At 49.5% G+C, this 20,990-nt stretch overlaps 11 protein-coding genes across 11 annotated transcripts; 5 read left to right on the top strand and 6 right to left on the bottom strand.

The window, feature by feature from the left end:
- Positions 1 to 1,894: 1,894 nt before the first annotated feature.
- On the top strand, positions 1,895 to 2,356 carry N7446_006089 (ATP synthase subunit C family protein; the record flags this gene model as incomplete). The annotated part of the gene is made up of 1 exon (XM_058514837.1): positions 1,895 to 2,356. The coding sequence occupies one exon, from the start codon at positions 1,895 to 1,897 to the stop codon at positions 2,354 to 2,356; it is 462 nt and encodes a 153-aa protein (XP_058372015.1).
- A 1,493-nt stretch (positions 2,357 to 3,849) lies between these two features.
- On the bottom strand, positions 3,850 to 4,704 carry N7446_006088 (uncharacterized protein; the record flags this gene model as incomplete). Its single annotated transcript, XM_058514836.1, has 1 exon — positions 3,850 to 4,704. One exon carries the CDS (start codon positions 4,702 to 4,704, stop codon positions 3,850 to 3,852), a length of 855 nt encoding a protein of 284 aa, XP_058372014.1.
- A 466-nt stretch (positions 4,705 to 5,170) lies between these two features.
- Positions 5,171 to 5,371, bottom strand: N7446_006087 (uncharacterized protein; the record flags this gene model as incomplete). The annotated part of the gene is made up of 1 exon (XM_058514835.1): positions 5,171 to 5,371. The coding sequence occupies one exon, from the start codon at positions 5,369 to 5,371 to the stop codon at positions 5,171 to 5,173; it is 201 nt and encodes a 66-aa protein (XP_058372013.1).
- A 1,142-nt stretch (positions 5,372 to 6,513) lies between these two features.
- On the top strand, positions 6,514 to 7,734 carry N7446_006086 (uncharacterized protein; the record flags this gene model as incomplete). Its single annotated transcript, XM_058514834.1, has 3 exons — positions 6,514 to 6,749; positions 6,802 to 7,234; positions 7,294 to 7,734. 3 exons carry the CDS (start codon positions 6,514 to 6,516, stop codon positions 7,732 to 7,734), a joined length of 1,110 nt encoding a protein of 369 aa, XP_058372012.1.
- Positions 7,735 to 8,089: 355 nt separating this feature from the next.
- On the top strand, positions 8,090 to 8,635 carry N7446_006085 (cysteine-rich PDZ-binding protein; the record flags this gene model as incomplete). Its single annotated transcript, XM_058514833.1, has 3 exons — positions 8,090 to 8,251; positions 8,360 to 8,483; positions 8,550 to 8,635. 3 exons carry the CDS (start codon positions 8,090 to 8,092, stop codon positions 8,633 to 8,635), a joined length of 372 nt encoding a protein of 123 aa, XP_058372011.1.
- Positions 8,636 to 8,910: 275 nt separating this feature from the next.
- On the bottom strand, positions 8,911 to 10,045 carry N7446_006084 (mitochondrial 54S ribosomal protein mL46; the record flags this gene model as incomplete). The annotated part of the gene is made up of 3 exons (XM_058514832.1): positions 8,911 to 9,213; positions 9,281 to 9,945; positions 10,000 to 10,045. The coding sequence occupies 3 exons, from the start codon at positions 10,043 to 10,045 to the stop codon at positions 8,911 to 8,913; spliced, it is 1,014 nt and encodes a 337-aa protein (XP_058372010.1).
- A 162-nt stretch (positions 10,046 to 10,207) lies between these two features.
- N7446_006083 (CAF1 family ribonuclease) lies at positions 10,208 to 12,291 on the bottom strand (the record flags this gene model as incomplete). The annotated part of the gene is made up of 5 exons (XM_058514831.1): positions 10,208 to 10,911; positions 10,966 to 11,590; positions 11,640 to 11,863; positions 11,920 to 12,012; positions 12,060 to 12,291. The coding sequence occupies 5 exons, from the start codon at positions 12,289 to 12,291 to the stop codon at positions 10,448 to 10,450; spliced, it is 1,638 nt and encodes a 545-aa protein (XP_058372009.1). The 3' UTR covers positions 10,208 to 10,447.
- A 527-nt stretch (positions 12,292 to 12,818) lies between these two features.
- Positions 12,819 to 14,277, top strand: pex26 (the record flags this gene model as incomplete). Its single annotated transcript, XM_058514830.1, is given in 3 exon segments — positions 12,819 to 12,841; positions 12,856 to 13,263; positions 13,321 to 14,277. The coding sequence occupies 3 exon segments, from the start codon at positions 12,819 to 12,821 to the stop codon at positions 14,195 to 14,197; spliced, it is 1,308 nt and encodes a 435-aa protein (XP_058372008.1). The 3' UTR covers positions 14,198 to 14,277.
- Positions 14,278 to 14,469: 192 nt separating this feature from the next.
- Positions 14,470 to 14,655, bottom strand: N7446_006081 (uncharacterized protein; the record flags this gene model as incomplete). Its single annotated transcript, XM_058514829.1, has 1 exon — positions 14,470 to 14,655. The coding sequence occupies one exon, from the start codon at positions 14,653 to 14,655 to the stop codon at positions 14,470 to 14,472; it is 186 nt and encodes a 61-aa protein (XP_058372007.1).
- Positions 14,656 to 16,778: 2,123 nt separating this feature from the next.
- N7446_006080 (uncharacterized protein) lies at positions 16,779 to 18,066 on the bottom strand (the record flags this gene model as incomplete). The annotated part of the gene is made up of 2 exons (XM_058514828.1): positions 16,779 to 17,265; positions 17,321 to 18,066. The coding sequence occupies 2 exons, from the start codon at positions 18,064 to 18,066 to the stop codon at positions 16,779 to 16,781; spliced, it is 1,233 nt and encodes a 410-aa protein (XP_058372006.1).
- A 1,483-nt stretch (positions 18,067 to 19,549) lies between these two features.
- Positions 19,550 to 20,687, top strand: N7446_006079 (putative succinate:fumarate antiporter (Acr1); the record flags this gene model as incomplete). Its single annotated transcript, XM_058514827.1, has 4 exons — positions 19,550 to 19,604; positions 19,657 to 19,754; positions 19,812 to 20,010; positions 20,074 to 20,687. The coding sequence occupies 4 exons, from the start codon at positions 19,550 to 19,552 to the stop codon at positions 20,685 to 20,687; spliced, it is 966 nt and encodes a 321-aa protein (XP_058372005.1).
- Positions 20,688 to 20,990: the final 303 nt, after the last annotated feature.

Raw genomic sequence — 20,990 nt, 5'->3', positions numbered from 1 at the left:
TGCTGCAGACCGAAGTTGGGCGGATATACTTGTACCACGGCAGTGATATCCGGAGCTCCATACGTCCGCTGTGGCAGTAGCCGGCGCGGATTTACGCGCAGGGGGCCCATCCGTGAATGCCGCTGTGGCCAAGAGAGCGTGACAATGGATCAGGGAGCATGGGCATACACAGTAACAACATGTCTCAATTGAGCACAGTGGATATCTACTTGTAATAAGATCTCAAGATCTATGGATACAAGACTGCAATACCCTGATGCCATGATTACCGGTAGAAGGGAGGCTGGTATCATAATTATAAGTTACGGACTATGCCAACTGGCCTTTCCGGACATGACCTCACTTTGGCAGGTCAATGATGAGTTGATGAGTCGGGTTACAATACCGTATTTATTGTATTACCCGGTTACACCCGAACCCTGGAGCCCCCTGGCACCCTCGAACGTATATAGCCGTCCATTCAGTCCAGCTACTGTGCATTACCTATAGAGCTATCTGCCTACATATACACCTCCCTGTCAATTGCTCACTGACACCATGTTGCAAGCAGTGTCAAGCAAGGGCAACGCGCGTAACGGTGCACCCTGCAATCTAGCTTGTGTGGGTCCGCCAAGCTAGCTGCGATCAGCCGAAATACCGCCAAATCAAAATTAACCCGGAAGAATGCAAAGAGCCTCTAGTTTGCCCGTTTAGGGGCTGATTTTGGTGTACTAAATTTATGGCCGAGTGAAGGTCTGGCTATATAAGGTCTCCCCGGGCCCCATTGGCATAGGCCGGCTTGATGGTGCTAATTTCCTGAATTACCGCGCAGTGTTTCACTCCTGTAACCCTTCGTTTCCTGGGGACCCGAGGAAAGACCAGGTTTTTTCCTGTGATAGTCGGGTTCTGGCGGGTCGGGAATTCACACTAAGTGGACCGGCGAACGCGAGGACATGACAACCCGGTTTTTTTCCTTGTTCACTAGTTCTTTTTCTTCCCGGGATGCGTTCGCATTGATATCCCCTGCCCCCTGTCAAAATTGCAGATTGCATGGGTAGGTGTGAGGCTGTTTGATAGCGCTCCCGGGCTTCAAAAAGATTACGTTTTCCCAATTTGACCACTCGGTGAGGTGGATTCCGAGGAAGAAGGGATATCCACAGAGCCCACATTTCTCTCCTTTCAGCCGACCAAAGTGGTTGCCCAGTGACTCGAGTGGTGGACCTGGAATCCGAGTCGGGCCGAATTGGGCGACGCCGGGAAACAATCCAGAAACATAGGGGACCGGTACAGATTATGATTGGTTGGCAGAAGCTCAGAGGTGGATTGATCCACAAGATTGGAACATGCTTAATATCCACCTCCGATCCACTGCAAGGGCGAAATTAATGTATTTTATTTTATTATTTGATTTCTTTTCTTTTATTCTGCGTATTCCCTCCCTTCTTTCCCTTGTAAGGGATACAGTATAGGGATACTGTACGTCTAGACTGTATGCTGGCTACTCCATACTGTATAGAATACTATGAGCCATCACACTCTCCCTCCTGCAGGGGGATACTGTATCCCATTATGATCCATCCTCTGCTTTTGTCTTTGTGGACTCCGACTGAACCCGACTAACCCGACAATACACGTAAGAATGGTAAAACGAAACCAAAACATCACCCCCAGCATTCCTCGCAGCATGATTTGCGAATGAAATACTCCGGAGTCCACGCACAGAGTAGGGCTTTTTCCCAACAGAGCGCACTAGGACAGAACAGGAGGCGGACGGGCGAAAATTTGGCCGTAGAGTATTTATGTCCTGGGGCGGCCTTCTCCCGTAGTTTCCCAGCTTTTTCCTCCCTGAAAAGTCCATCTCTCCTCTTTCTTTCTCCTTCTTTCTTCCATCCCCCTATAATCTATATCCATCACAATGGCCACCTCTCGTGTCTTCGCCTCCCGTATGGCCTCCATGGCCGCCCAGACCTCCAAGGTCGCCCGCCCTGCTGCCCGCTTCCAGCTCAACGCTGCCACCAAGCGTACCTTCACCTCCCAGAAGGCCCCCGTCGCCACCTTCGGTGCCCCCAAGCGCATCCAGTCGCCCACCCTCCTCCAGGCCAAGGCCTTCCAGACTGCCGCCCGCCGCCAGTACTCCTCCGAGGTCGCCACCGCCATGGTTGAGGTCTCCAAGAACATCGGTATGGGTTCCGCCGCCATCGGTCTCGGTGGTGCCGGTATCGGTATCGGTCTCGTCTTCGCCGCTCTCCTCATGAGTGTCTCCCGCAACCCTGCCCTCCGTGGCCAGCTCTTCTCCTACGCCATTCTGGGCTTTGCCTTCGTCGAGGCCATGGGTCTGTTCGACCTGATGGTTGCTATGATGTGCAAGTACGTCTAAATTATCACAACTCGGGCACAGCAATTCTTGGATAAAACCCTGTTTTTTCATTTTTCCGGAGATGCGGGTTTGACGAGGATCTTTTCCGCCGGGGAGGGTATTTGGTCGTGATGTATTACCATGTACTACTTTCAGCGTCATCTACAACACTTTTCTTTCTGTACATATAGAGTCTATATGGCCCATCGACCATCCCAACTATCAAAGAGCCAAACCAAAACTCTGTGTGTTGAGTCTGACGGCCGTATAATCTTCCCTCTCCCTTAGTCCGAACCCCGGGTTTATGGCAATTGTAGCTCCCCAAACAGCTTCCCCGTAGAACAAGCCGGAAGCTCTGACTAGCTGTATCTCAAAATAAACAGCTCTGGCTCTATTTTGGTTGATTCACTCCGTTCTGGTGGATGTTGCTACGGGTCCCTGTGCAGACTGTGACCCGCTCTGCAAACCCCAATTACGCCACAATGACTATCCATTGATCTCTAAAACATAGTGCTAGCGGAATCTCCATGTCTGACAATGGTATTGAGCTACTTATCCGGCAATTTCTGGCCCTGGGAAGCCTCATTCGAGCTGAAGACCCTCGACGCAAAATCCTGCTAGTTCCCGGACCTCGGGAACGGCAGCCCCGTAGTCAGCTGACTCAGCCTCTGACATCAGATTTGCATTTCTGCATGCAGGTGCAGGCTTGGGAGAAAGTGAAGCAGGTCGTATTGATTTAGATCTAGAGCCTACATCTTGCCTTTCCACATGTTATTGCAATTATAAGTGCTTGGTGAGGACGTGGGTGCGGCAAACTTCCCCGGTTTATATCGGAATCGAAGACGAACGCGCCTAGTCCGCTTGTGGTTAGTGACCATGTCAGATGTAATGTATATCTTTAATGTTATAGAGCCTCTTACAGGGTTCACGTTTTGTTGATTCGATTATAAGGAATGTCATTCTGGTGTATTAGTATGCTTTCAAGAAATCATTTTGTGAATAAAATGTGCATCATGCAAGATATATATCTCGTCCTTGTTCGTATTGCTACCCGACCCAGACATATATTATACTATGGCAACATCCAGATGAATTTGATGACACTGAATATTTTACTTCAGCCCAAACACAGCTAACGACTATATAATCTGATATAAACTATAGATGTGACACCTGTTGAATTCGCTCTCGTAGGCGCGCGCTGATCAAAGAACACGGTGCTAAGCGAGACACGCGACCCATCGCGTCAACATTCCAACCTCAATGCAAGGAAAAAAGCTTAAGTGCAAGCATGATTGAACTCCAAATTAAATATTTGATCATAACATTGTACCTTGACGGGAAAAGGGGCTCGTAAGATGTCGCGACAAAAGCAAAGAAAACAAAACAATCGACTCCGAACATGCCATGATCGCTCGAACGCCGGGGAATATGTATCACAAGACTCGAAAGGAAACCCAAAGCGAATAAGCACTCAACCACGATAAACTGAAACAGGAAGACCCCATCGGCCTCTAGAAGATTTCCAGATCCTCAAACTCAACAACCAACCCATCCCCCGAACTAGCCGGCAACGAACTATCAAGAGTCATGCCGTGCATAGCATTCCACATAGACTCACCACGCGAAAAACCTGTGGGCCGACTGGCATAAACGCCAACATGCACAAACTTATCCTCAACCCCATAAAAGAACCACGTCACCTCCCGCAGCTTCTTCCACGTACTTCCCACCGCCCCAGGCGACAGAGCATACGGCAAAGCCGACGGAACCTGGTACCAAATCCACAATGCATATCCTACACGCTCAAGCTTGATGCGCAATGAGTGAATGCCCATCCCAGTCCCCATCCCAACTCCCGTCCCAGTCCCCGGTGACCCTAGCGGCGAAAGACACCAATCCGCCCCATCAGCAGTCGCACTAACAGACGAAGCGTTAACACTCCCCGACGAAAACTCCATACCAGCCTTGACCCATTTGCACGGGAAGCGCGGGCTGGAACCCGCTGATCCCGCCCCGGCCCCGGCCCCGGCTCCCGCTCGCCAGCCTGGCGCTGTTGCTGGTGCGTGCGCTGCGTCTACCTCCGAGAAGAGCGCGGATTGCGCTTGTGGGGCAGCACCGGCGAAGATAACAAGCCCGCCTTGGTCGCATTCCAATTCCCAGTCTGCGCTGACGGTTACTTCGGCTACGACGAAGGGGTGGCGGAGGCTTGTGAAGACGATTGGGGCGGTGGATGTGTCGCCATTTGGTGGTTTGCGCCATAGGTCTGTGTTTGGGCCTGCTGGTAGTGTGAAGTATTCCATGTATTGGGGGAGCTCGAAGGTCGGGGGTAGGTTTAGGGCCGTGAATGAGGTGCTATCTGGGGGCATGGTGGTTCTTTGGGGTGGTTTGGTACTTTTGGCTTCGGGTGAGGATGGATTGGAGAGAGGAAAGAAGAGAGAGAGGAATTATACAAAAAGCAAAGAAACACAGTAAGAGGAATTCGAGGTGACAATAATCGGTCACACCGAGGTGGTTCTCTCGAGAATTAAAAAGACCGGAATATGCATATGCAATATGCAATTAATAGCCGGTGCTTGTAGGAGGAAAGGTTCACAGCAAAGTTTAACTAAGCTCAGCCCTTAAGGATATGCAAGACTGTCGCTTGTTGGGATATGATGCAGTCGAGAATCGGGATATGCGGATACGCCGAATGCGGTTTGCGCGAGGGAACCACCGGAAAAAGAAAAGCCAAAGGAAAACAAGATACTTTGGAAAACGATGGAACCCAGAGAGAAATCCACGAGAACTAACTATTTATATGCAAATACTTCATCGGAACAAGTGTGGTTTCCCCTATCGATTTGTCCATTTCAGGGGACGATCGTTCGAGGTCTTTGCTGGGACAACTCCCATCTTCGAACCAGAGCCCTGGAGACCAGTACCGTGCTGTTGGGTTCTTTGAGGCGCTAGGCTTGGGTTCTTTGTGGTTCCTTTGATGCCAGACGCGTGCTTTCGGCCATGACCATGCAGTCCAATTCGCAAGTGGCGGGTCATCATGCATCTTAAGAGGATCAATCACGTTGTGACCGAGGATCTGAGCGGCTGAAAGCATCCTGAATGCAAGAGAAACAAGGAAACGAGGGTGCCTACGTTGGCATTCATTGATACATCGAGAAAAATCGAGGCTGGTAACTCATACTCTCGGTACTCTGTGCAACAGCTAATACATTAAAATTTCAGACTGAGGATCGCTCGGAACAATGCATGCACGAATCTTTGGGTGGAACTTGATTCGGCTTGAGAGCTGATAATTCTCTGGGATATTCCCTGGTTGGCCATTTGACAGTTTACACTTCGAGTCGAGTCAAGTCGAGCTCTTCTTTTTTTTTTATGTTTTTATTTTTGGTGTTATTTTTACTTTGCTGTTGAGTGGCGCTGCAAGCTGGCCCCAGCCACAAGATGTGCGCTCCACTTTGGGTGTTCTGCACGAGGCTGAAGAGGGTAATCAGAACAACTCCCTGTGTTTCATATCGAGAGGTCTTTTTGATATCATCGGAGATACCGAAGTGGACTTGAATAAAGACAGATCTTCCCCCGCAATGGGTATAAGTGGAGGGCAATATTCGACAGGGGCAAAACGTGGTGTTGCAGATCAGCTGATGTTATTTTTGGTTGCCAAGCGGTCAGCTCTTGATCGCCTCGTTTTCTTCCCTTTAAGATCGTGAAGTCTCTATGAGTTGGCTCAGCCAACTTGGGTTCTTTATCTGCCCAACATGTATATTCCATCACCTCATCCCACCGCTTTTTTGGATTCCAAATCACCGGGAATTCTCCCATTTCTTCCATTTCTCCCATCCTCCTATTCCCTATCTCATCTGTCGATCTCTTAAACGAACCCACGGCCCTTAAATTGGGGCCAAACCCTGATGAGAGCCAGATTTAGCAAAACGAATTCAGTGCACTCAGGGACTCGTATTTTGACGCCCTTTGCCCTAACGCAGACCTCCCGAACCAATCAACTGCGCCTCCTCGTCTCTTGGCCTCGTATTTCAGGGACCTTCAGCCTCAACCCAATCTGCAATAGTGTAGCATGTGCCCCTAAAGCGCCGACTTAAAAGCCCGCCAGTACTCGTAAAGTGAATTTGGTGAATTTCCCTAAGTTTTCATCTCTAAAAGCTATACAAATCTTGGTGAAAATGTCGCCTCGACGTGGAGGTTATAGTAGCTATACGTCGGGCTATGACTCGAGTCCCTGGAGCGAGGAGACTCAGTTGGGTCTCGACTATTCCGTACGGGGCCTCTATATTGCCGGATTTGCCTTCGATATCCTTACTGCCATAGCCTTCGTCGCGTTTCTCATTTGGTCATGCACAATTCGCAATCGTGGTCTCCCACTGAAAGGGCTCATCTTCACCCTCTTTGCTTATATCTTGTATGTTGCAGGACTGCTCCCCCCAAATTACAGTCTGCTAATCACATCTCAGGTCTGAGCTGTGCACAATCATCTATGGAGCACTACACATCGCCGAAGCCTACGTCACAGAGTACTACCGCGTCATCTTGATGCTTGGGATTTTCTTCAATCTGCTCGCCACTGTACTTGCATTTTATGTTTTCTGGAGCCTCATCCATCGCTTGCTGGGACGTCTCATAGATTCCGGAAAGCCATATGCGGCAGTGACGATCATCCATTGGATTCTACTCGGCATCCTCTCGGCAGTTTCACTCGCCGACTGGGCCTTGTATGTCGCTTGGGAAGTCAGAGAAGTGACAATGTCCGTCAGTATGGAGCTCACATTAGCCTGGGTGGACCTCGATAGCGCCCTGACCATCATCGTCTGGCTGCTATCGATGGAAATTATGGCTTGGACAATCTTCGTTACTGTCAAGGCTGGAACCCATCGTTTCCTGTCGAGGGTGAGTACTCACAACTTTCATACATGACATTGAACACATAACTAATCAGATATGCATAGACACCCGCTATCTCCCTCTTCGTCGGCTCCGTCTGCTTTTTCGCCGTGAACCTGATGTGGGCCATCCTCGCCATCCGCTACAACCTCGAGAACAATAAAGACTATCCCGTCTACCTGATGACCGCCAGGTCTGTCATCGCATTTGTGTTCCTGGTTGGTACCTTCATGGGCATTGTCCTTTGCTGCGCCAAATGGAGCTCCCTCGGTACTGGGCCGGATAAGTATGAGCATGCTGCTGTTACTGGCCAGTACCCGTCTCAATATCCTCCTGGCCAGTACCCTGCGTACCCGCAGTATCCTCAGGGACAGCATCCTCCCGCTCAGTATCCTCATGGCGCTTCTCCTTACCAGTATCCGGCGTATGGTCAAGTTCCTTCAGCCCCAGTTCCAGCTCCAGCTCCAGCTCCAGCTCACTCGCCCCAACCTCATTCGCCTCAGTAGGTATCTGTCTATGTTTGAATCTGATGTGTGCCTGCTTTCGTTATGCCCTGATTTGATACCCTTGTTTCTCATAAGTACTATGAAACCCAAATATGTCCCCTATACCCAACTTAATTGGTTTATGAGCTTCATTTTTTTAATAGCAATATGTTTATTCTCCAAATCAAATACTTCCGCCGAAATAACATTGAAAAATATACCAATATTGCATATAACATATAAAAAGCCATCAACATGGATCAACACCATAAACCAAAACGTCTTGGCAGCGAAACCAGGCGGTGGCGCAAACTCGCGATAACATCACTTCACCCAGAAAAAGCCAAACACGCCCATACATTCACCCACAGCCAAAATGGTCTGCTCAAAATGCCAAAAGAAGCTTCAGTCCACTGAGCTTGCCACACCCGGTGTCAAGCGTAAGAATGATATGTACTACGGTTCCCCGAGTAGCTCGCTCGGCGGCGGAGACAAAGGCAAGGCTAAGCCGACATTAGGCGCGACGGGGATTGGGAAGGTATGTTACTTATCATTCTTGTCACCTTTTCAACGAGAATGGAGCTGTTTCCTTTTTAATGCTCTACCATGTTCTCGTGACAGGCAGATTGACTGACGTTACTTACAGAGCAAACTCCTCAGCTCCAAGGCTAAGAATCCTTATGCGGCTTATGCTTCTTCTTGTGAGACTTGCAAGACCAAGACCGAGCAGGGGAAGAAGTTCTGTCAGCGGTGTGCCTATAAGAAGAACGGTATCTCTCTCTTCTGTCTTTTCCTTGTTACTTTCTTGGCTGCAGTTACTGACATCTATCTGGTAGCTTGTGCCATGTGCGGCAAAAGTCTGGCAGGGAAGACATCCAAAGACCAGCCTATCGTGCAGGGCCAGAAATTCAACTTGAAGTGATTCCCAGCGTTATCTAAAGATCCGGGTGGTTCCTGTTTTATTTTACATCGCGTGGCGTTTAGGCATTATTGATACCGAACCAAACCCCAATGGAATGAATTTGATTGACAGTGTAAGAAAAATCTAGTTATACATGGCATGTGCAATAAGTGTATATGCAGTGCGCCAATAGTGCGCTGATATCAGAACAAGTATGCCTTCTCTTCAGAACTTCGTCTCCACCTTTTCTCTCAACCGAACCCAGCTCAACTCGACGCCTTTTCAGCATCTGGCGTTTAACGATCGGCCAGCATGTTCTTGATGTTGCTGTAGTATTGCGTGTTCAGGTATTTGGAGAGCTCCTCCTTAGACAGCCACTTGAAGTCCTTTAGGTTCTGCGTGTTGACGGACAGGTCGGCCTGGCCGGCCATGATGCGAGACTTCAGGAAGAAGATCTTGCTACCGGCAACTTCGACTTCGGTCTTCTTGTCTGACTTTGCGCGGGGAGGGTTGTATGCGTGCCAGCCGACGGGGTGGTAGCCGACCATCCAGGTGTTCATGTTGACACCAGCGGATTGGGCGAGGGTACGTTCAGCGGCCTGTGATTGAGAAAAGAACATTAGTATGAGTAAAAGACAGTATTTCAATCGATAGAGCAATACGCACCAAGCGAAGAGTCTCGCCGGACTCAACCGGCGAGCTGGGGAACTTCCAGTGTCCCTCCTTGGACTGAACCAGGAGGTAGAGTGTGCGGGAAAGCAAACGATCCAGACTCTTCTGGTCGTTCTTCTTGTCTGCTTCCGTCACCCGAGGGAACGGCCGAGGAATCTCCTCCTTTTTGCTGGTATCTTGCGAGGTGGCATTGGCAGTGGACTCTGCATCCTGCAAAAGCATCTCAACTTGATGCTCAGGCTCAGACTCTTTCGCGCCGAGAAGGAGCTCGTCATTCCATGCTTCGCTGTCGTACGCGTTATACTTTCCGATATCACGCGCGGCAGTCCGGCGCTCGAGAATCTTCTTCTTCCAGTCTTCGTCCGCCGGTGTTCCGCGTTTGAAGTAGAAATATTTCGTGAAGGGGAGGGCCAGGCGCTCGTTCAGACGCTTCTGGTAAAAGTAGTATGCCTTCTCGAAGGGCTCGAGGTCACGGGTGATCTGGGGAGGGCGGGAGAGGACCACACCGGCGTTGATGGTGTAGGCGGGCTTCACGACGGGGGTTGTCGATGCAGAGGTTGATGTGGTTTCGGTGGCTGCTGGTGCCGCGGAGGCATAGCTGCGGCGGCCAAGGGTTTCTTGACAGCTTCTGCACACGCTGGAGTCGACTATTGACGGGCCTGCGCGCGGAGTTAGTAGACCGAAAACCCCGGGAAAAGTTGGATTGAACGTACGCAGCAGCGACGCCATGCGCCTTGCACCATTGGATCCTGACGACATTGTGTAGAGTGGGCAATGAGTTGGCTAGTCAACGGGGAAGCCTCCGAGAAAAAGATCCAACTTGGGTCACGTTGTCGCCATGCCCGATCGGGTTAGTCACCTCCCGCACACTTTAAATTCGCCGATTTCCCGCTTTTCGATATTTTCTTCTCCCAAGCATCACTTATCATCGCCTGGCTCACTCTCCTACGACCAGTCGACCATTTATCGGTGCTCAGATTGAGCTCGAGGCCAATTTTCGCTAGCGGTACCTTCTTATAATCAAGGTGTACTGTTAGATAGCTGCTTCGAACATCCTCTTAATTCAAATCAATTGTCATTTCAACTAGCTTTTCCCTCTTGCTTTTATCCCTTCTCTCGCAACATCAACTAGACCCTCTTCACTTCCTGCTTATTTCCTGCTCAATCGATGTCCAGGAGATGACTCTCAGCCTTCACCGCATTGCCTCCTAGCCGCACCATCCTCTCGACGGTCCCAAACACCCGCAGTCGGTTCCCGTAGTTCCCCCAGAACTTGCTGCCCAGACGAGGCAACAACACGCCCTTGTTGGCCATGAGTAGGATTTTGGGGCATCCAGTGTCGGCAAGAGACTTGGGAATTTGAACAAGATGAGATGTCTGGACCACAGGAAAGGTCTCAGTGTCCATATTGAAGAGATCGCTGAACTCACCCTTCGCAGCTTGCTTTTCCAGGCTGTCCGATATGCGGGGTTTTGGGCGGAGGGTACACTGTGTTGGGGTAGCAAGAGGCCCACGCTGGATCTGGCCTGCCAGTTTGATAAAAGCCATGGCAGAAATCATGCTGTCGTATCCTGCTTCGTGGTTGGACTTGCGCCACTTGTACTTTGAGAACCGAGGGTCAATCTCTGGATCACGGTTAGTTCAGTACATCTATTGACAAGGGGTTCGATCAGCTGTACCTATCTTGGGACTGTCCACATCCTTCAACTTGGTGTGCAGATCAGTCAGCGAAGATGTGGGATTGATAGAGCCGCAATCATAAGTATCCAGATACTTGGTATCAACAACCACAGGGAACAATTCGTGAATGACGGTCTGGAACTCTTCGATAGTATCAGGCAATGGACCCAGGAAGCATGCGTGGAAGAAGAGCAGATCACAGAACATGTTGTGGCCGACAAGAACAGGTCTGTTCTCCTGGAGGCGTTGCTTCACCCTGTCTGCGACCCGATTGATTTCGAAAGATGGATTGTCGATTCTCCGCATCACAGGATTGAACATCTCTGCACCAAGCCCTTCCAGATTACCGCCGACAAGCGACTCTGCAATCCAGCGGAACCCGATGTGCTTCTGGAGTTGTGCCTTTTTGGTCTTCAACTTCAGTTCTTGGGCCACCCGCTCGCACTCGATGTCCGCTACATCGATTTGAATGAATTTGGACGTGTTCCTTGACCGCAGATTGGGAAATTCCTGGGTGATCAGTTGGTGCACAAGCCATTTCTCCATGCTGCTGAGGCCTTCGCGCACACTGCCCAATGGTTGGACCTCGCTAGGTGGCGGAACGTTCAGCCATTGAACTCGGCCCTGTCTGTGTTAAATCATTTGCCCTGGAATGTGAGCATGCATCACTTACCTTTCCTTGTGCCAGCCAGTCGGTGATCATGGTTCGAACTTTGGCAAGAAAGTCGAGAGACTCATGGTCATCGTCTTTGATGTCCATAGTCTGTCGACTGGTCTGCTGGCATCGTTCCACGACTCTTGCCAGCGCCAATTGCTCTTCCGCACGAGACAGATACTGGATGCCATGCTGACATAGACTGTCAATGCTGAATCCGTGTTTGAGGAGAAACCCCATAGCTGCATAACAAACATTTAGTGTATAGTCACCATCACATGTTCGGGACAGCACATACCCCGGCTGCTAGATGTCCAGTCTCGATTTATATCAGATTCATGGTGCGGGATCGGGTTCAGGTTCATGTTGTACGGCTTAAGGGAATACGAAGCTGTATCAAGTTAACGGATTGTGTCTCGTGTGTTATTATTCACTTACCCGTTTCTACATTCTCATGGCAAAGCGTGAGCCCAACTTGTAGGATTTGATATTGTTCCGCTGCAACTTTGGTCTGCGCATACCGCTCCTGGATTGTTTGTGGCCTTGTTGGTATGAATGGGGCGAAAGCCACGCCAGAGAGCTCAAAGTCCAAACTGACGAAGCAGCTGGCCGAGATGTCATTCAAGATAAACGGAAGGTACTCCGAGAAATTCGCACTTGTCACTTCCATCTTGTCTTAGACTTTCAGACCAGAAGTAAGCGATTGACTCCGTGGAAGTGAAAGGCAAGTAATGAGTAGGGAAATAGGATGGTTTGGTCTAATGTCAAATACTGTAAATTGATTGATACTGCATCAACGAGGAAGTTTGCTTGCTTGGAGGTAGGTCCATAGGCGTCATATGCAGCATATCACGTATCATGCGCGCCGGCGAGGTTTCTTTGGAGGAATCTTAGAAGTATGCAATCGGAGCTGTAAGTGACTTGACGAAGGAAGAAAGATCGCCGAAGAATATCTCATATTTAAATGGCACTATTCTGAATATCCTCATTAATGATTTTGCTTTATTCTTATAGATCGAGCTCACAGGCCAGTCCCGTGACCACCCCGGACTTGGCCTGAGCCGAGGGAAAACGACAGCCGATCGCAATCGGCCCCGACTTGTTTCACTCTGGCTTCTCCATTATCTGTTGCTGTATAACTCCTGCTAATCATTGGAATTGATTCTCGAAACCATCTTATGATCTTTCGGCCTCACAATGGCTAACGGATCCCCAATGTCGTCTCATAACCAAGCTCGCTCCCCGTCCTCGGCCTCCCCACAAAGCTGTGCTCCAAGACATACAAGAAGGCCTCCCAGCTTTACCTCACACGGCGCCTACCAGAAGCTTTAGCAAGCCTACAGCCTATTATAACACCATCAGCACCACAGGAAGACCAGCATACAAATGGCGACTCGTCAACATCGGTCGCGCCGATCGCCACGGCCGCCAGCACGTGGAGAATCAAGGTGTGGAACCTCTACATCACCCTCCTCAGCGCAATAGTCGATCTTGGAGCCGAGGAAGGAAAGAAGCAATTTGGACAGAAGGAATGGAAAGGAATTGCATCACAAGTGAGAGAAGGCGGGATTTGGGAGACAGTGGTCGAGGTCGGATACCAAAACCGAGAGGGTTCGGTGGATGCCGAAGTCGTCTACAACTTGTCAGTCTTCACACCTCAGCTTTTCCAACTCGGGCATATCAGCTAATATAGTGACAGAGCTACACTACTTCTCACGCATTCCTCCTCGCAATCCCTGAATCAACAACGCCTCGAGACGTACCTCTCCTCATACGGACAGCCCAACCTCGACCTTGCAGATCGCCTACAAGATGCAGCCAACGATTTCCAGCAGCGCCCCATGCCAACAAGCGGCGCCGATACCCCGAAGGATCTAACCTCCAGAGTGAGGATCATCGAGCTCTTCACCCTGCATGTCCTTCCCCGCAATGACGAGTGGGAATACGCAACCGAGTTCATCAATCTGAGCGAAGTCCTCGACGAGGAACGGAAAGATTTATTCCTTCAAACCCTCGAGGGATTGAAAGAAGAGAAGGAGCGTGGCGAAATGCGCGCTGCTGAACTACAGCGTTCCAAAGACGAAGAACTCGAGCGGCTACGAGAGGACGAACGCCGAGAAGCCGAGGAAGCAGCGGCAGCAGCAGCACGATCGCAATCCAATGGCCACAAGCGCAATACCAGCGAAGTTGACTATGGGATTGAGAAAAGCCGCCCACAAAGCTCATCCAAGGGCAAAGCGGGTAGATCGACAGACAAGTCGCCGAATGAGAAGTCTACACAACGGACCACGCTTTCATCGTCTGGATCTAAGAATGTCAAGAAGAATGACAAGGTTCAACCCCGGGGCCGCCCATCCCAGGCAGTGACAACTACTCTGCGCAATCTTTTCCGCCATATCATCCAGACCGTGTCTGGTAACCCCATGTCATTAGTGCGCACTTTACTCTTTGTGATTGGTATTCTTATGGCGATGACCAGACAAGATGTCCGCGAACGTGTGCGAAGGGTTACGGACTCTGCTTGGCAGAAGGTCAAAGGCACAGTCGGAATGGGCGTCAAAGTGAGCTACATTTGAGGGATTGACAGATTCCTGTTTTCGTGTACATGGTGTATGATGTATATTTCGATCTTATTCCTGTTATGGTCATCAAGGGGGCTATTATCGCAGACATATTTGCAATTGTGATTTTCTATATCTCTGTGTATCATACTTTACGCATATACACCGGATCAAGGGCATTTTTGATATATTTTTCTTTCCATCTTCCTGCTTTTGACAGAATATTTGCTATTTATAGTCTTAAATTGAGCAGCATCTACCGAGGTAGGCAGCTGAGCTCCCTATCTTCATTTGCAACCCCAGGCATTTGCTAGGAGGTTTCCGTTGAGAAACTTCAGGCCAGCGTTGACAGCGACAGTAACCGCGGTCTTCTCAGGGCCTAGCTCCTCCGCAAGAGCAATAGCAGAAACGACATTCAAACCCGTTGAAGTCCCAACAAACATTCCTTCTTCCCGAGCAAGTCGTCGACACATGGCATGTCTTCTTCTGAAATCCCTCGTGCCTCATCGTACACGTTGTGAATCAAGATGCGGTGGCACACACCCGGCCCCGATTCCCTCGACACGATGAGGTCCAGCGTGACCTTTCTTAACAGAAGGAGAAGAAGTAGGCTCAAGAGCCACGATACGTGTTTCCGGCCACTTCGCCTTCAAAATCCGTGATGCCGCCGTGATCATACCGGCAGTTCGAAAAGCCCCACAGAAAGCATCAATGTCACCAGGGAATTGAGCCTCAATTCTTCCCCGATCATCTTATAGCCAGGCCCGAATTTTTGGACTGATCGCAGAAGTAATGGCTTTCTTCTTTCATAATCTCTTCTGCATGGCGCCTAATGGCAGGGAAGAGCTCCGGCGGAATACCCGTTTCGTTGTGTATCGTGGCATCTAAGGCTGAGCCAACTGACGGAGGTAGAGAATGCATCTGAAGTGTCGTATATTGGATTTAGAATTGGCGAGTGCTGAGATTTGGGGAAAAAAGAAAGCTTCAAAAATGGTTTCGCGGTGATAGATCGAGATCAAATACTGATTCAGTGTTTGATCATGTCCTTGGAGATGATCTACTTCAATTCTTGATCAGTTGAGCTTGTTTCTACTTCGAAAACATCATATCTCAGATATAAAAGTGCTTTTCCAAGTAGAATGACCATATTGGCTATAATCTCAACATAAGCCAGGTTTCGACTAGGAGTCGCAGAATTCACCTTTCTGCTCCAACGCCCAAGCAATTGGCTGCCTCAATTGAGACTCATTGTCCAAATTATCCAGGGATAGACGACCCAATGCTTGAACTGGAATAATAATGGGATAATTATTTATTGTGATTTGATCACAGGGCCAAGAGAAATAGAATCATCCATCCATCCATCCACTGTGACAGGAGCCATTCTTTTCACCCAAGATTGTATACCAGCAACCATAGGATGTAGCTCGGAGATAACCGTGGCTCAATCACGGCAGAGTTCCATCTGCCTCGGGGTAAGGGGAGGGACAAGCTCACAGTCGTGAATAATTGCCATGTTCCACCCTCACCGGCCCTCTATCGACTGTCTCGTTCCAGCGCAATCGGGATATTGTGCGATGTGCAATAGATTTTTTTGTATAAAGTAGAACAGTCTCTTAAAAGGGAAATCCCCAGTTGCGCTACGTTCTTGGCAGATCAGCCGAGAAACCAAAAGACATTTAATACCATCTGTAACGTCCTACTTTGTTTGGAAAAAGCGGTTGCAGGCTGCTGTGAGTCCAGTCAGCTCGAAGCAGTCAATCTCTAGACCTGTAATATCTTATACCAACCTCATAGACCGAACTGACATGCCCGCCACTTATACAAGATGCCAATGTCTGTCTTAGCTGCTTAAACCAGCGCAATTTAACAAGAAAATCCTGTGTGAAGATCTCCGCAGAGAATTTGACTGATCAAGACCCTGATCTATATTGATTAGATTAGATTATTGTCCTCCGATTCGCTAGCCTTTACTTTGCCTTCTGAGACCCATCGCTATGTGTGCTGTCTCCTCATAAGGCTTATAAGAAGCTCCCGAGCTGCACACATGGCTTCCCTGCATCTTGGCATACAATGTTGAATCGTTGGTGGACAGAGTCACCTATACTCTCGGGCCAAGTCCCCTGCCAAAATTACCAGCGTGGCCACCCCGGCCCGAGAAGAAACCAAAGACCCCATCCCCGAATCCAAGGTAGCCGATGCCCACCAATCCCAGGCGTAACTCTCATGGAATCCGTCTACCGTGAAGCTAAATCTAACCCCAATCTCTCTGGTTTTTCGGAATATCCGTCCTAGTATGCGTATGGGCATACTCACTCGACTCATTCACAATATCTTACTACTCATTGACGCACCATCCTACTAAATTTCAATCCTGAGAGGGCTCCTCCTGGGAATAAGAAAGAGGCTTTCTTGCGCTTTTGGGCAAAGAAGTAGGTTGTGATGGGGTAATTCGTATAAAAGCGTTTCTAAAGAAGAAGGTCCAGACATTAATAACAGGAGGGGGTTTCGCCAGGGGATGCAAAATGCAGTCTTGTCTCATATAGTCGTTAATAACAGTTCGTGATAGAAAAGGACAACCAACTCTCGATGGGAATCAAATGGTGGCATTATCGCATGTAATGTGATTCTCACGCGCAGCCTCAGTCATCCCAGCCTCAGCATCACCCGCATACTCGACATGCTCCTTCTCAACAATCCTCGCATGCCACCTCTGGAAAATCTGCACAAAGAAATGCGCAACACAAATCTGTTCTGTGGTATAAAGCAACACTGGTACAGAAGTCTTGGCTTTCGTGAAGAGATCAATCGGCTGCCACATTGCATACAGCAGCGGGATACCGAGTGCCGTGCTCTTCGCCGGCCCACAGAAACATACTGCAATGGTTTCCTCAGGAGACATGCGCTTGAACATTGGCTCTGACCATTTCCGAGAGCTCAATATTCGCGGTGGTCTCGAGCCGAGGAAACAGATTAGTGTTAGGAAGATGTAGAGGGCGATATTGAAGAGAACCACGAAGACCACGCTTTGCGCGGAGAGGGATTGAAGAGCTCCTGTTGCGAAGCAGGATGAGAAAGTCGACCTGGTATATGTTAGTAGTCTATTCCAAACGAGAAGTAGCATACTGGCAAACTCACCAAATCAACAAAAGCATACAGACAGTCGCCAATTTAGGCAACTTGGTCTTCAACAACACCCAAGCAGTCCGATCCGGCCAAGTCCAACGTACAAGCTGCCCAACAAACAAAGGTAACAAAACACTCAACCCAAGCTGCTGAAACACATCCTTATACATACTCCCCAATCCCCCACCCCCAATCCTCCACAAATCAAACTCCGCCGTCTTAGGAATCAACGCAACAGTCCAAGCAGCCGTAACAAACGGCCCAAGGATATTAGCAATCAAAACCTCCACAAGTGCAGCAGCATCATCACCCCCAGCAGCACGCGTCATAACAACATTCGAAGCAATCGTGGTCGGAATACATGCGGTAAAGATATACCCAGCCAAGACAGCGCGGTCAATCTTGCCGCCTGGATCCCCAGCTAGGATGATATGCACGACAGCCAAGACCAGCGCAGGAATGAATAAGAATGAAATCACCTGTACAACGAGGTGTAGTCGCCAATTCAGGAACTGGGAAAATAGTTTCTGGCGTGGGATGCTCAGGCCGGAGATTAGGAAAATTATTGCTATCACGCCGTACATGATGCTGTATTCTGAGCGGATTGTTCCGCCGTGTTTGGCGACGTTTGGGAAGAAGTAGGCTAGGACGCAGACAACCCCGATGCCTATTAGGAGCCATTGATGGAGGAGGAGTTTTACTATGCGTTTTGTCGCTTGGATCCATGGGTTTGGGGGGTCTGGGGATGTTTCTTCCATGTTTGGTTGTTTAGGTTGCTACTAGAGGCATTGAAATAGTTTTGTGGTGGTTTGGACGTGTGGGATGGATTGTAGTGGTGGTTGATAAGGTGAGTCGGTGGGTTTTCGTTGAGAATTGTGCGATCGGATTTGATCCGATCCATTGCGCATGAAGGAATCGCCTTTATCTTCAACCACGTGAAGTTATACTAGTGCATATTTTGTTGAAGTATAGAGTAGACAGGGCCGAGATCGGCTACCCGATATTATCATCGGGTTGATTGATCCGTGTATATTAAGTTAGGTGGGCATGTGAAGGTATGATGCCCCTGAAGTATATTAAAACGAGTATGAACGCTAACTTTAAGGAACGTCAGATGTATAAATGAACATGTAGATCAAGTCGCATCATCATACATCCATCTCCATCTCTAACCGATTATACGGGCCTGGGTAAAACGTTCAACCGGCTAATAACGGAGCCACTCTATAACCCCGGACTCGTCAGAGGAACACAAAGGACAGCAACTCAAAGTCGCATATGAACATAGTGAATAGTCTAATTGTCCACCTGACTCAGAGAAAGTAAGTCCCATGACCTGTTCCTCCTATAACAGCCACCGCGCTGAACCTCGGCTGAGGGGAGCTATTGCGTTGGCCCGAGATCACCCGCAGCAAAAGGTGCGGAAATCGCTACTTTATTTCGGAGCTGGAAAGCAAGTCCCGAAATGAGGGTTCTGTGTATCCGGAGTAATCTAGCTACCTGGAATCTAGTCAGATAATGTAGGGGTGATGGTGCCTCCGGTGCGCACTGTAGGTAAGGTAGGGGCCGTGTTATAAAGACTAAATAGCTAAGTAATATAGAGTGTAGATAGAGTATAGAATCACAAGCCTTTTGGTTCTTCCTATGACGACAAGAAACATGTGAAGTCAGATCAATCCGGGGGTGAATCATAGAGCCGCCCTTGTTCCCGAAGGCCTCGGGATTGTCGACTCTCTGTACTCGGAACGCTGTGCAATATTTCGAACTTATAAGAGATCTCCCTCGGCTGATCTTCATGGACTGTACTCTTCTCTTTTCCTTTTTCCTCTCTTGTGGTGGCCGAGATCTATACTTCCGCTCGTCCAGCTTCCTCCGCTTCCCCGTCATAGCTCCCCACAAAAGTTTGGCACTGCCGCCACTTCGAGCCGACGTCAATCATAGCCGACAGTTCTGCTTTGTGAAATTAAAGACTTTGCAATTTATCTGTTCTCTTCAATTGATATTTTTACATCTATTCGGAAGGATCCGCAAAAAAACCTCCACCCAAGCAATTGCATACGCCGCTTATTCCCCGGGATTGTATACTTCCGCTTCTCCGCAATTTCGGTATTCGCTCGCGACAATCGGAAGAAACTCGATTTCGCGCCATTCCGGGAGCCTTGGATTAAAGACCCAATTGGAGGTTTTCCTTTGACAATCTCCTGAATTACGCCTTCTTTACACCTTACCTTCTCACAAACAATGTCCGCAAAAACCGCCAATGGGAAGCGCACATCGCCTGCGGTCAACTTGATCGGTAGAGTAAACTCCATCCTTGAGATTGTGGACGGTTATTGACTTCATCCTAGCTGGTGGTGGTGCCGGTATGATGGAGGCCCTCGTGTGCCACCCTCTAGACACGATCAAGGTCCGCATGCAGCTGTCAAGGAGAGCCACAGCACCCGGGGTGAGTTTATGAATACCCATTGACCACGAAACCTTGCTAACCATGATGTCTGGATAGGCTAAGCCGCGCGGGTTCGTGGCCACCGGTGCCCAAATTGTGCGCAAGGAGACTGCCCTGGGTCTGTACAAGGGTCTGGGAGCCGTGCTGGGTGGAATCATTCCGAAAATGGCCATCCGATTCACCTCATACGAGTCATACAAGGGAATGCTGGCCGACAAGGAGACGGGTCAGGTTACCAGCAAGGCCACCTTCCTGGGTACGTGAAGACAATCCACACAGAGCAGATCACAACCGAGTACAGCGGCTAATATGTTGATAGCTGGTCTCGCTGCCGGTGTAACCGAAGCCGTGGCCGTCGTAAACCCAATGGAAGTCATCAAGATCCGCCTGCAAGCGCAGCACCACAGCATGGCTGACCCGCTCGACGTCCCCAAGTATCGCAGCGCCCCACACGCACTCTTCACCGTCGTCAAGGAGGAAGGCCTGAGCGTGCTGTACCGCGGTGTCTCACTGACAGCTCTCCGCCAGGGAACCAACCAGGCCGCCAACTTCACCGCGTACACCGAACTCAAGGCTGCCCTGCAGCGCTGGCAACCCGAGTACAGCAACAGCCAGCTGCCCTCCTACCAGACCACCGTGATCGGTTTGATCTCCGGTGCTGTCGGTCCCTTCTCCAACGCTCCCATCGATACCATCAAGACTCGTTTGCAGAAGACCCGTGCTGAGCCCGGCCAGTCGGCTATCACTCGTATCATGATTATCGCTAAGGACATGTTCAAGACTGAGGGTGCGCGCGCTTTCTACAAGGGTATCACTCCCCGTGTCATGCGTGTCGCTCCTGGTCAGGCTGTTACTTTCACGGTGTATGAGTTCCTCAAGGGTAAGCTCGAGGGTTCGAACTGGGCTTTCGTTGGTGGTTCGTATGAGGAGTAAACCCAAAATGTTTTGTTTTTGAAGCATTGTGATACCTGACCATAGTGGGCGTTGTGTTGCCTCCTGAGATCTCGAGGACTGTTCAATTGCTGGCCGGTCGCATCGGCTTTCTATTTGTATATATTGTGTGCTTTGCGTTAGTTTTTTGTATACCACTTTTGGTGCACCTTGAGCAGAATAGAGTTTCTTCAAACGGCTGTGAGAAAAGAAGTAGGCTATACTGTGTCAGTAACCTGATTATATTCCTTGACAATGGAATCGTAGCAAGTCGAGATGAAAGAGGACATTGTATGGAGTTAAACA

The sequence above is a fragment of the Penicillium canescens genome (assembly GCF_028828765.1).
Source record: "Penicillium canescens strain IBT 15451 chromosome Unknown utg000004l_segment0_segment0, whole genome shotgun sequence".
Classification (NCBI taxonomy): domain Eukaryota; kingdom Fungi; phylum Ascomycota; class Eurotiomycetes; order Eurotiales; family Aspergillaceae; genus Penicillium; species Penicillium canescens.
The sequence above is the reverse complement of the archived record's forward strand: the minus strand, read 5'-3'. Positions and strand labels throughout refer to the sequence as shown.